The sequence below is a fragment of the Rhineura floridana genome, chromosome 2, assembly GCF_030035675.1.
Source record: "Rhineura floridana isolate rRhiFlo1 chromosome 2, rRhiFlo1.hap2, whole genome shotgun sequence".
In the NCBI taxonomy this organism is placed as follows: Eukaryota; Metazoa; Chordata; class Lepidosauria; order Squamata; family Rhineuridae; genus Rhineura; species Rhineura floridana.
The window spans coordinates 29,910,251-29,924,172 of NC_084481.1; the positions used below are offsets into that span (position 1 = coordinate 29,910,251).

General features: G+C 40.5%; 1 protein-coding gene across 2 annotated transcripts in view; it reads right to left on the reverse strand.

Moving 5' to 3' along the window:
- MFSD6 (major facilitator superfamily domain containing 6) overlaps positions 1-13,922 on the reverse strand; it is a 54,653-nt gene that overhangs the window by 33,320 nt on the left and 7,411 nt on the right. Inside the window, exon 2 of one of the 2 annotated variants that reach the window (XM_061608206.1) lies at positions 4,400-5,999. The exons of the other annotated variant lie outside the window; for it this stretch is intronic. Coding sequence (XP_061464190.1) covers positions 4,400-5,943 — 1,544 coding nt within the window. The 5' untranslated portion in view covers positions 5,944-5,999. The remainder of the gene's footprint in view (positions 1-4,399; positions 6,000-13,922) is intronic. 2 annotated transcript variants of the gene reach the window in all.

Genomic DNA, 13,922 nt, shown 5'->3' on the forward strand with positions numbered 1-13,922 from the left:
TCATGAACTGGTCGTATCGAAAATCAGAGTAAAGCTAAAGAACAACAAACAATCAAAATGCCAAAATACAATTTAAATAACATTCCAGAAGAATATAAAGATCAAATAAGGAACAGAATTGAGGCTTTAAACTTAGTTGACAGAGAACCAGAAGAACTATGGGCTGAAGTTCCGGGACATTATCAGGGAAGAATGCAAAAAGACAATACCTTGTGTTAAAAAGAGAGAAAGACCTCAATGGATGACTGAAGAAACTCTTAAAATGGTTAAAGAAAGAAGGAAAGCAAAAGGAGATAGAAACATGGTCAGAACCCTAAATGCAGTAATACAGTGACTAGTACTTATAGACAAAGGGAACTATTACAATAGTTATTGTATAGAAATAGAATAGAACAACAAAAAAGGCAGAACAAGAGCCCTATTCCAACAGATTAGAGAAATTGAAGAAGGGAAATTTAAACCATGAGTAGGGATGCTGAATAATCAACAGGGGAACACACTGACTGACTGAGATGAAATAAAAGGAAGAAGAAATACACTGAAGAACTATATAAAACAGATGCAAAGAGGCCAGATTCATTCATGAAGGAACCATATGATGAAGAACTAGACATTTTAGAATGTGAGGTGAAAGCTGCTCTTAAAATACTTGGAAGAAACAAATCACCAGGAACAGATGGCATACCAATAGAGTTGCTACAAGTTACTGAGACTGAATCTGTCCAAATTTTGACAAAACTGACAACAAATATGGAAAACTAAACAATGGCCCACAGACTGGAAGCATTCAATATATATCCCAATTCCAAAGAAAGGGGATCCCAGAGAATGCAGTAATTATCAAATTATTGCCTTAATATCCCATGCAAGTAAAGTAATGCTCAAGATTCTACAACAAAGACTCTTATCATATATGGAGCGAGAAATACCAGTTTTCCTTTTCCAGATTCAGCTTGGACGAGGTACCAGAGATCATATCGCAAATATACATTGGAATATGGAACGGACCAAGGAATTTCAGAAGAAAATCACCCTGTGCTTTATGGAGTACAGCAAAGCCTCTGACTGTGTAGATCATGAAAAACTATGGAATATTTTAAAAGAAATGGGGTGCCACAGCATCTGATTGTCCTGATGAGCAACCTATACTCTAGACAACAGGCTACTGTAAGGACAGAATATGGAGAAACCGATTGGTTCCCCATCGGAAAGGGTGTGAGACAGGGGTGTATTTTATCACTCTATTTGTTTAATCTAGATGCAGAACATAGCATACGGAAAGTGGGATTGGACCAAAATGGAGGTGTGAAAATTGGAGGGAGAAATACCAATAATTTAAGATATGCAGACGATACCATACTACTAGCAGAAGCCAGTAATAATTTGAAACGTATGTTGCTGAACATTAAAGAGGAAAGCACAAAAGCAGGATTACAGCTGAACGTCAAGAAGACTAAAGTAATGACAACAGAAGAGTTATGTAACTTTAAAGTTGACAGCTGATATAGCACAGTGGGGAGGAGAGCCTGGCTGGGAGTCCAGAGTCTGTGAGTTGAAATCCCCGCTCATGTTTCCTTGGTGTCAAGGGCCAGATAAAGGTCACCCCCACAGTGAGTGGCTCGGGTTATGTGCCCTGCCACCTGTGCAGTTGTGGGCACGCTGCATAGTCCCAAGGAGCCCTGTTGCCCCCCAGCTGGCAGTTGCGGACAAGGAAGGAGCTGGCTTGTGTAGCTGTGGCAAGCTGAGCAGGTCCTAGCCAGCTGGGGAGGACTAGTCTCAGAGGGAGGCAATGGTAAACCCGCTCTGAATACCGCTTACCATGAAAAACCCTATTCATAGGGTAGCCTTAAGTTGGGATCAACTTGAAGGAAGTCCATTTCCATTTTCAAAGTTGACAATGAGGACATTGAACTTGTCAAGTGTTATCAATACCTTGGCACAGTCATTAACCAAAATGGAGACAATAATCAAGAAATTAGAAGAAGGCTAGGACTGGGAAGGGCAGCTATAAGAGAACTAGAAAAGGGCCTCAAATGCAAGCATGTATCAATGAACACTAAAGTCAGGATCATTCAGACCATGGTATTCCCGATCTCTATGTATGGATGTGGAAGTTGGACAGTAAAAAAAGCAGATAAGAGAAAAATCAACTCATTTGAAGTGTGCTATTGCAAGAGAGCTTTGCAGATACCATGGACCACAAAAAAAAGACAAATAATTGGGTGTTAGACCAATTAAATTAAATTAAACCAGAACTATCACTAGAAGCTAAAATGATGAAACTGAGGTTATCATACTTTGGACACATAATGAGAAGACATGATTCACTAGAAAAGACAATAATGCTGGGGAAAACAGAAGGGAGTAGGAAAAGAGGAAGGCCAAACAAGAGATGGATTGATTCCATAAAGGAAGCCACAGACCTGAACTTATAAGATCTGAACAGGGTGGCTTATAACAGATGCTATTGGAGGTCGCCGATTCATAGGGTCACCATAAGTCAAAATCGACTTGAAGGCACATAACAAATTGCTACATACTGTACTATCAAATATTAGAATGTCTTTGCTGCACTTTTCCAGAAAACCTAACATAATATAATCTAGTAACATTGTAAGCCAGAACTATGTCTTTTATAGGCCTATGTGTTCTGGGCCATGTCACACATCACGCACCTGCGACACAGAAATCACTTCTCATGTCAGGATTATTAGGTAATCAAGATATAGATTGTTACACTGTATCTGTGGGATTACTGTGTCTTCCCACTTTTATACATACTGGGAAGCTATAGCTAGCTGAGGCTTCCTAGCACACGTGCACAAAATAAACATGCAGCCAAATACACATGCGAGATCATCACACATACAATACATGCACATTTGGGAGTCAGGATCCTACCTTCCACAGAGAATTTAACACTTGGAAATTTGAGCAAAAGCAGATTAATTTTGTGGAGCAAGCATTTATATATATTGTGCTGCATCAAAAAACTTTTTTTAGAAGTTATGTTAGAAGCCTGATAACTTCTCAGCAGTGGCATTGCTTTCAAGATATATACTCTTTTTTTTGGAAGAAATGACGGTTCAGCCTCTAGAGTTGCCAGCACTTTCACTTAAAGGTTCTTTTATAGCAGCAGGGCAGGGAGATATGGAGTATATATGACATCACCCCATGTGACAGCACTGTACCAGGCAAAGCCATCCAGCTGCCAAGTATTTCCCCTATGGCACTTTTTAAAAGATCATCTTTCAAGGTTAGGCACTAGCAACTCTATTTGACATTAGTGGCAGTCATTATCCAAGTATTGAAGTGTAATACATTTGTGCCAGGAAGATCTAAAATTGAGGCTATAATCCTACAACTATTTTACTCTGAAGAGGCTTCATTGAACTCAGTGGGGCTTACTACTTCTGAGTATGCATGTATAAGCTTGCATTGTTAAAGATACAGGGGGCTGCATCCAAATAAGTCACATTCAAAGTAAACCCACTGAAATCACTCTGCATATAAGTTAGCTGGATACAACCCAGGCATTCCTGTTGATCCACTTAAGGCTTTATTCGGTGGGCAGCTGCATGCATATATTTGTTGTGTGATTACTACACGTGAATGCATTTGTAAATGTGACTCATTTACCTCATTCCAACCCTGTACAAAACTGCATCATCAGAATGACTGGTTTTATGCCATCTAACAACTGTCCCAAAGCATGATCTCTTCTCATATCTTTTCTTGCTGCCTTCAGATAGACATTTTCATAAACAGTTATTATACAGACCAATTTATTAATCTGTTATCTTAACAGCAGCTGGTCCAACATATCAGGAAGAAAGGAAAGCAACAACAGAATTCTTTTAAAAAATTTAGAAAGATAGTGAAACACTATGGGCCTCTTCAAATTCTAAACTATCTAATAGATAAAATATAATAATACCTAGCATTTATATAGTGCTTTCAAGCATTCAAAGCACTTCACAGGCATATTCTAATGTAATCCTTACAACAACTCTGTAAGGTTGATCATTACTATGATGTCTCAAATTGCACATTAGAGGAAGGGAGCTTAGAAAGAGTGGCTTGCCAGATGCTAAATTTGAATCAGGGACTTCCTGATTCATATCTCAGGCTGTAATCCTAAATCCACTTACCTGGGGATAAGCCCCATTTAATGTAATAGGACTTTCTGAGTAAACATGGCTAGGATTGCACTGTTAGCCATTACAATTCATTTATACCTTCAAACAGGGTGGGAAACCTGTGGCTCTCCACAGGTTTTTTGGATTCCCATCAGCCTCCCGCCAGCAACATCTGCTCTTTCCCCATCCCTACACTGTTATATATATTCTTGGTGCATTGTTGCCTATGGCTATTTAACATTATGGTAACATTTCCTTACCTGATGTGTCCAATCAACTCAATCAACTTGTGGCTGAAGAAATATGCTGTCAGTTCAGACACATGACTCAAGACGGAACAGACCCCAAAAAGGGTAGTGGTGCCATTCAGATCCTCCAAGTGCCAGTAAAGAAAGGTGAATACAAATCCATATCCAAAGCCCATAAACCAAGCTACAAACAGTACAGAGCCATACTGGATACTGCAAAGCAACTTTATCAAGTCCCAAAAATTAAAAGATTGTGATTGGCTTGTGTCGCTAGGGACCTCATTGGAGGAGTCCGTGGAGGAACTTCTATCCACCTGGGAGACATCTCCCTCTTTGCTTTGATTTTCATCTTGCTTGTAGTGGTTGTAATGGAACCGGAACTGGGTTGCCACAATCAAAGAAAGAGTCATTAACACACCAAATACTATGAAAACAATCCTGTAGTTCTTGTAATCTGGTGCTTTACAGCCTTGACCTTCAATAAATACATCTATACGGGTAGAGTCTATGCCAATTCCCACAGAGAGCATGGCCAGGCCCCAGCCCAGAGAACCCCACATGCGCTGCAGCCCGTAACGGTCCCGGTGCTTTCCAAGATATTGCAGGGTGACAGTGTCCACAATAGTAACTGATGAAGCACTGAAAAACTCTCCTATAATAATGACCATAAGGATGAGCAGAAAGATTGCTTCTACCTCCTGATGATCATAGACAAGAGTGACCTGATCAGGAAACACTGCCTTTGTGGTGACAGCAGGCAGCCCTGTAAGAGTGGTTATATTTCCCAATGATCCCGCGGTAACAATACCTTTTGGAGTACTGTCAGTTACAACACCCTCTTCAGCCTTTAAAGCATTTTGCATAGTCATAGGGAATGTAATTTCAGGAGGATTCACAGGTAAAGTTGAGCTCAAAGTTGGCAAGCTGTAAGCAGGCAGGTCTCTTTTTGTTCGGCCCTCTGGCAACGTAGCCTTGACAGTAGGTATTGGGGAAGAAATGGAGACATTTTGTGGGGTTGTTGTTGAGATGTGGCTGGCATTGGTAGGAGGTACTGGCACTGGGAACTTTGGTACACACCTTAAGGTAGCTGGTTTAACAAACCCGATTCCCAAATTAAACAACACCCAACATAAAAGCGAGAAGAGGAGGACAACTTTTCCTTTTTTAAAGCGATCAGCCACCACTCCCCAGAAAGGAGCACTGCAGAACTCAATGAAGTACCTGATACCGACCAGAAGTCCGCTCTGGCTGGGTGTCATGCCCAGCTGTTTGTAATATATGGGCAGCAGAGGGTAAAGGGAACCATAAGCAGCATAAAAGAAAAAATAAAAGACTTTTGAGATCAGAAGATCATTGTTTACTTTGACACAGTGCCTTTCAAGCCAATCCAGCTCCTCATCTGGAATGGTGGTGGTGGTCTCCGTTGAAGGTGTATCACTTTGGGTTTGGAGGTCTTGCTCCTTGGAAATTCCATTGAAAGGATCAGCAAGCACGTATTTCCTCTTTTGCTCTTCTTCATCATCAGTTAAAATGGCTACTTTATCATTGGCTGCCATGACTTACTGTGAGCATGAGAGATGCACCTGGCCCTCCCGACTTTCATTCGACTAGCCTGTAGAAACACACAAGAATCGCCACAGTTAAAGGGCCATACTGAAATATACAAGGGGAAAATATAGATCAAGAATGGGGAACCAGAATCCAGCTGTGCATTTATCATCTGTGGGGCCCTGCATGTAGCCCTTTATTTGGGGGGTAGGATATTAATTAACCATTACTATTATATAAAACAGCCACTATACACAATTGGGCAGTTAGAGGAAATGAAGAGTGGAGTACTGTCAGTTACAACACCCTCTTCAGCCTTTAAAGCATTTTGCATAGTCATAGGGAATGTAGTTTCAGGAGGATTCACAGGTAAAGTTGAGCTCAAAGTTGGCAACAATGGAAACAATGCAACAAATTAAAATTCTAGAATCCAACAATGGCAATTCATTACAGTCATGTTTCAAAGGTGTCCTCTCAGTTAACGATGCATACAAATAACTCGATGCCTCCTGCTTTTGTGCTTACTGTGTGTACCTATAAATCCGCCCCTGGAAGAATTACACCCATTTCACATCCTCTAAGTGTGAGTGTATGGGGGTAGTGGGAGAATGGTTATTAAGATTAGGAGGAGGTCAAATGAACAGCAGTGAGTCTTAGGTTAGGCCCTGATTCTTTTTTAATGATGGTTAACATTGGCTCAGCTTCTACCATAATGATAGGGGCTCAGAATCTTGGAAATAGAATGTGTACAGTCCACAGCACTCATGCTGTCAAAGAGAGAAATATGAAGTTGAACCATGTTAATAAGTGACGGAACAGTTCTTGGATAACTGAAGGTGCTTCATCTTAGGAAAAGGGCTAAAAGGAGCTGAGCCAATAGGTGTACAGGTTTCACAAACTTTTTTAGCAGTTTCAAAAAGTAGGAATGCTAAAGGAATTCATTCTTTCAAAATTATTATACAAAATGAGTTGATCTACATCTCTTAGTACAAAGGTGGAGATCAGAAAATCAGAATGTTCAACGCAGACTAGCAAACATTGTCACAGCCAGTACTTCATGTGGATCTATGAAAAGGTTTACAGTTCACAACAAGCATGCTGAGAACTGAGAGACGCAATCTAAGAGAATTAACAGAGCAACAGCACACAGAGGAATTATGCCTTCTTGCCTATATAAACAGTAAGAGAGGGCCATGTCTAGTAGACAGAGCTGAACATGATCTGGGTTCAAATCCAAACCTATTGTGCTCTGGGCAAGTCTCTATTTTCACTTCAGTTTCACATCTGTAGATTCTGAATGAGAGCCTACCTTCCAGGGCTGTTTAAAAGCTAAAGACTGTAAAGTAATTTGCTGATTTTTAAATGCTTTACAGACACTGTGTTTATATTGTCAATTCAGGATATGAACTCAACATATATCACATTAAACATCCCCAGCATACCTTATCTTTATTCATCATAAATGGCTAGTTGCAACAATATTTGGGGGGGGGGCAGAGGTGGGCAGGTTGACACAGTGGGATGCAAGGCAGTGCCATCACTCTATCCAAGAATGCTTCAAGGCAGATGTTAGAAGGGGGAAAGAAAATGGGGGACAATTAAGAGAGACTCAAACTTCAAAGGGGGAAGAACAGCATTGTAGAAATCATTTCAGGATTTTTAAAAATCCAGAAAAGACATAATGACACTACTGTTTGACAGAGAAACTGAATTTAGACCTGTCAATTTCTGCTACAAGTCAAATGTCCCACTTTCAAAACTTACACATTTGCCTTTGTTCTGATTACTCTTACCTTGTTTCCTAAACAAAGTACCCACCATGTAAACTGCCAAAGAGCTGATCTATCTAGTTAGAAAATGAAGAGGCTGCAAAGTTCAAACTACATTAACTTGAAGAAGAGAAGCACTGTGCACAGCCTTGATCTGGCAAGTAAGTGCTTGGGTCTTAATAAGCATTGCAGAAGCTCAGCTGCTGTATGAAAAAAGCTTTTTACAGGATATTAGGCGTCTTGCAGATTTCTTAAATGTTGCCAAGCTGCTGTCTTGCAAGTGTTTAGGTCTTGCAAAGTCTTACAAATAGATCTTGTAGTAGATGCTTAGCTCAACATTTACAAAGAGAATCCAGTTAACTAATGTACAGCCTTTATAAAGTATTCAAGAAGGAAGTATTATGCAGTTTGTGTTTTTCGGCATACAATTAAGAATCTGAACGTATGCAAATGTTCAAATATGTATTCTGGTTTTCATTGGCTTTATTTTGATCAAAGAGCAAATAATGAGGTCACATTATGAGGATTTCAAGGTCAGAAATCAGAATCTTCATTATTTACCTCTCTCTTGTATTAACTAAAAAGGACAGGTATATGGACTACTAGGCCCTCATATTGCCTTATGTTAATCTCCTTTCAAGAAAAAAAATCACTGTATGCTGCAAGTACAGCAAAGAGAAAGTTCATATCTAGACTGCCTTCTCAATACTACATCAGCAGATTATAGAAGTTCTGGCCATTCATTTATCTTAAAAGTCTTATTGTAACGTAGACCTTTCTCATTCCCAACATATAAACATTATGCAGCTACAAACAGTTGGGACAAAAAAATCCCCATATGACAGCATTACTTCTTGAAATCAGGGGACACAAGAGCAAATGACATTGCTTATAATCTCACTTAAATCCCAAGGTTGTGAAGGTATGCTCAAGTGCAGTGTGGGTGCTGAAGCTTGGCTGCAAGAAGGATGTCTCTCTAGGCAGCCAAACACATCTCCAAAGACGTTCTTATGTTGCATAAAATTGCTGGAATGCTACCAGTATTGAAACAAACCCCATTTACTTGTTCCTCCACATTACTGTAATCATATGGAGAGGCAGAGCAGGCCTGTGCCCACTAGCTCCATTTCACCAGCATCCATGAATTGGGAAAGTATGTAAATGGGAGCCTGCTATATATGCATAACCTCCTCCATAATTGCATGATGGCGCTAAGTTTCCAATCACAAGGAGAGCCTACATGCATATCCCTATGTACATGAACAGCAGAGGGGCTGGGCAACGGGGGACACAATGGTAAGGGTGGAACCAGTGGGCTATGGCCCCTATCCCGAAACCTTATATTCAAACATGGACCAAAAATACCATCTACAGCAGCCTTTCCCAACCAGTGTGCCTCCAGTTGTTGTTGGACCACAACTCCCATCAGCCTCTGCCAGCATTACCAATGGTCAGGAAAGATGGGAATTGTGGTCCAACAACATCTGGAGGCAAACTGGTTGGGAAAGGCTGATCTAGAGTGTCTGGGACTCTGGATCTCTGCTGAAACCTCTGCATCATGGAACAAAATTCTTGGTTTTAGATCTAATACCCTTAACCAGTTTAATTCCCTTTTTATAACAAGCCAATTGGTCTGAACCAGCTACCTCTTTCGTCACAGAAGTCCAGACCCATTAGGAAGATGGAACCATCCAAAGTTTCTGATTGGATACACTGACCATTTACATTAGAGCTTGGTTTGACATTGGTCCAAAACATCCTCCATCTAAGGAGATCTCAAATTCCCATAATTATGTAGAATACAGCCTCCAGTTCCTTGTTTCCCTTGAACCACACAAATCAGGTGACCAAAGATGCTCTGGGAAGGACTAAGGCTTTCTTGGACCCAATTTTCTGCAAGGAACTCTGTACATACTTTACTCAATATTCTAAAGCAAGCAGGTAAAATATTATACAGCCACAAGAGTGGCTGTATACTATAGTCAGCGGGGATTTTTCGCATTCCGCAATGTTAAATGGAAAATACCCCCCATGCCATTCTGATGCTTCCCATAAGCTCATTTCAAAACAAAACCTTACATAACTTATACTCCTGAACTCAGAAACGCTTGCTTAACCCTGTCAATTTTCATGGCAATACACAAAACAGTCAGAGAGAATAGACAGTTCAAAGTGTAAAAAGAGAGAGAAAAACCTCAGAGCCCTTTTAGACTTTTTTCTCTGAGAGTTCTCATAACCTGTTAAAATTCATTAAAAATCAGCCATGTTCACAGAGTACCTGTAATCCTAATACTGACGTTGCCCCATACTCTGACCTTCATGTGCTGCAGTTTAAAAGTTTAAAAAATGCCTGGTTGATTTTTAATAAATTTAATAAATTTTGGCTGGGACCCAATCATAGCGCGGAGCATGCTCAGTAAGGACCAACTGTCAGTGTTCTAAAAGCCTCACAGCTGCTGGGCTTGGCTAATAAGAGGGCCACACCCACACCAGACTTGATTTCACTTGAGACAGTCATGGCTTCCCTCAAAGACTCCTGGGAAGTGTAGTTTGTGAAGGGTGCTGAGAGGAGACTCCTATTCCCGAGAGAATGGTTTAACAGTCAGCCACTCTGACTGAAGGTCTGTGAGAGAAACAGAGCGTCTCCTAGCAACTCTCAGCACCCTTCACTAACTACACTTCCCAGGATTCTTTGAGAGAAGCCATGATTGGCTTTGAGCCATGGCTTTGAGAGAAGCCATGATAAATTGTTTTAAATTGTTTTTAAAACATGTGTTTTTAAATTTGTATATTTGTTTTTAATGTTTTTAGTTATTGTAAACCACCCAGAGAGCTTCAGCTATGGGGCGGTATATAAATACACTAAATAAATAGATAAATAAATAATGATTGTCCAAAGTGTAATAGAGGCCTGGTGTGGATGTGGCCAGGGACAGCTTTGTTTTATATTTGGGTGGGAGGTAGGGTTGCCAGGTTCAGGGCCTGAGACTGATCCTGTATCTTTAGGAGAAGAGAAAGTCAGCCAAGTGCTGGTGTTCTTGCAACATTGTAATGGGAAAAACCACAAGGTGGAATTATCCCTTCCCCCTGCCCAACTGTGAAAGATACAGAAGACGTCTTGGTTGGCAGGCCCAGCCTGGTCAGTTTTACCTATCCTAATCATGATTGCATAGGAGTATATCCGATTCAACTCAATAATCATACAAATGATCAGACCTGCCTTTTCCCTCCTTCCCCTTTCCTCTCCCTTTCTCCTCCCCTCTTCCTTCTTCCACCTTCCCTGCCCACTCCAGCCCTCCGTCCCTCCCCCCCCAGTCAGTTTTACCTATCCTAAGCATGATTGCACGGGAGTAAATCCAACTGAACTCAATAATCAATAAACATGCAAACAACCACATCTGTCCTTCTCCCCTCCCCCTCCTGCCTGCTCCCCTCCCAGTCCTCCCCTCTGCCTTTCCACCCCTCCCGCCTCCCTCTCCTCCCTTCCCCATCCCCTGTGGTCAGTTTCGCCTATCCTAAGCATGATTGCCTGGTGTGTGTGTGTAAATCCCACTGAACTCAATAAGCATGCAAATGATCAATCCATTCTCAGCAAACTTGCACAGGATCCCATTTCTTACCTCCCGGATTAAAAAGCAGGGAAATTAACTAATAGGGAAAAAACCTTGCGGTTTAAGAATGTACCTATAGCCCACAGATATTTCTACCAAACTTTAAAAAGCAGGGAAATTGGGCAGCTATAGTGAATGCCTGAACTCCTCTCTGAGATATTGTACTGCCCTACAAAGTTGTCAAAATGCTAACACAATTGGGGTTGGTCTTTCACAGTCCAATCCACTTGCTGTGTAGCTTGGAAGAATTTGGTAACATGTGCCTCTGAGCATGATGCTTCAGTCATCAACATGTTGTATACTTATGCTAATTCAAAACATAAATTACTTAACAGTAATTTGAAACAAGCAAATTTAACTTTTAAAGCATTATAATGAATTTTTATGACTTAATGGTGCTAGGAAGATTTCTATAAATGAGAATGATTTACTGAACAATTATTTTCTTTTGCTTTTATGCTGGAACTCCAGATCAACCTGCAGCTGAGTTCCCCAACCTGGGATGTAGATTTAGACTACATGCGAGTTTGGGCTGATGGGAGCTGTAGTCCAAAACAGCTTGCAGGCACCAAGTTGGAAGAAGGCTGACCTATACTTACATTTTAAAGAAAAACAATAAAATTAAAAAACACAAAAATAAAGGCAAAATACAGCAATTGACCATTTTCAACACACCAGAAAAATTAAACTTCTATTTACATAGTAAAATTCCTGGCTTCATGGAATCTTCGTCAATAGTTGACTGCAGTCAAATAATAAGCCGTCAATTAACTGGTCAACTGACCATGTCTGACTGATCAACTGACCGGCAGGCCAACCTTATAAGGCCATATATCAAGACCATATGCCATTCCTTCTAAAGATTATGTTAGGAAAACAAAGCTACCAAGTGTTTTTTGCTGAACTATTCCTCAATTCCAAGAAATCATATTGTTTCTAAAAAAATTTTTACATCCACCTTGTTTCCCAATGACAGAGTGGTTTTCTACATGTGCTGCAATACAGCTCTACAAGTCTCTGAAGGAAACTGTGATTTCTCAGAAGCTTCTGTAAAGAGATAAAACTAGATTCAAAAGAATGATGGATGCTGCTCAAGAAAGAAACAGCATTTATCTAAAAAGCACTAAAAGGTTTGAGCAGAGACCCCTTGCTCTTGTTTAAGAGCTATTATACCTGCATGAAAGAGTTCTTGCTGTTAAACTATGTCAATAGCTGCCAGGACAGCAAGGCCTTGAAATCAAGACAAATGCTTAGCTGAAGTGAATATAATAAATAGATGCTTTCCGAGATACATTCATTGTCAGGCCCTAGTGTATATTTATATTCAAGCAGAGGGGTGGGGAAATAACCATGGGGAAGGAACAGCGTTCCAAAAAGAACAGCTAATTGCTCGGAGGCCTGGTTCAGGATTTCTCCACAGGGAAAGACGCATGTGACCTGAGCATCTGTATCATCGAGTGTACACACAGAAGGCCTGGCTGGTTGACCCTGAAGGCTATTTGCATGGAGAAGAGAAGGCACTTGCAATGTTTCTCCATCACTGCCCCGCAGTGCCACTCAATCAAATGTATGCATCAAGATAAGAGAAGCTAGCATTTTTCACTGCTACCACATTCCACCTGTTTCACCACCAGAAATTGCAAGGGAGTCATGTAAAGAAAAGTGTTTTTAGTTTAAAAAAAAAAACTTATTGTAAGCAACCCAGAGAACTGTATGTTATGGGGTGGCATACAAATGTCATAAATAAATATATAATAGATATATGCTTCCCACTGATGTTCTTAATTCCAGTTTTCTAATTTCAACTTTCAGTACATTGTGGAACTCATTCAATATAGTGGATTCCGAAGTGGCAAGTGATATAAAGTGCTCCATGAAGCTCACTGGACGACCTTGAGCCAGTCACTGCATCTCAGTCTAACCTACCGCACAGGGTTGTTGTGGGGATTAAATGAACCATGTATGCCACCTTGAGCTCCTTGGAGGAAAAGGTGGGGTACAAATACAACAAACAAACAAATAAATAAATACAAACAATCAAATTAGATGTGGCCCATCTTATTAATTATGAAGATGCTTAAACTTCCAATTGTATATCAAACTGCTTGTTTTACATCCCACCTTTCTTCCGTTATGGAACTGAAGGAGGCATACAAAGTCAGAAGGAGCTTCTCCTTACATTCAACATATAACTGCAAACCTTGCAGTCACTTTCACCACAGACTCTGGTTGAAAGAAAAACTATTTTAACCCCCCGGGTCTTCATCCTCTGATGTTAAAAAAATCTATCTTTTATCTATCCCAATCACCCTGAAGTTTAGGGCAGGTTGAAGCATTTGTTGTTGTTATGTGCCTTCGATTACAACTTATGGCGACCCTATGAATCAGTGACCTCCAAGAGCATCTGTCATGAACACATAAAATCCAGAGTCAGCAGATTTAGTTGACAATATGATTTACCCTTTGCTTGTACCGATTCCCAAAACTTTTTATTAAAGTCAGGTGTCTTTCACACTTAAAGATATATACAGATAAGCTCCAAGAGGGAGGATACTAGAAGGCAAGCGCTATGATAGAAGCTCCCGCTGTGAAGCAGATGAATCTGGA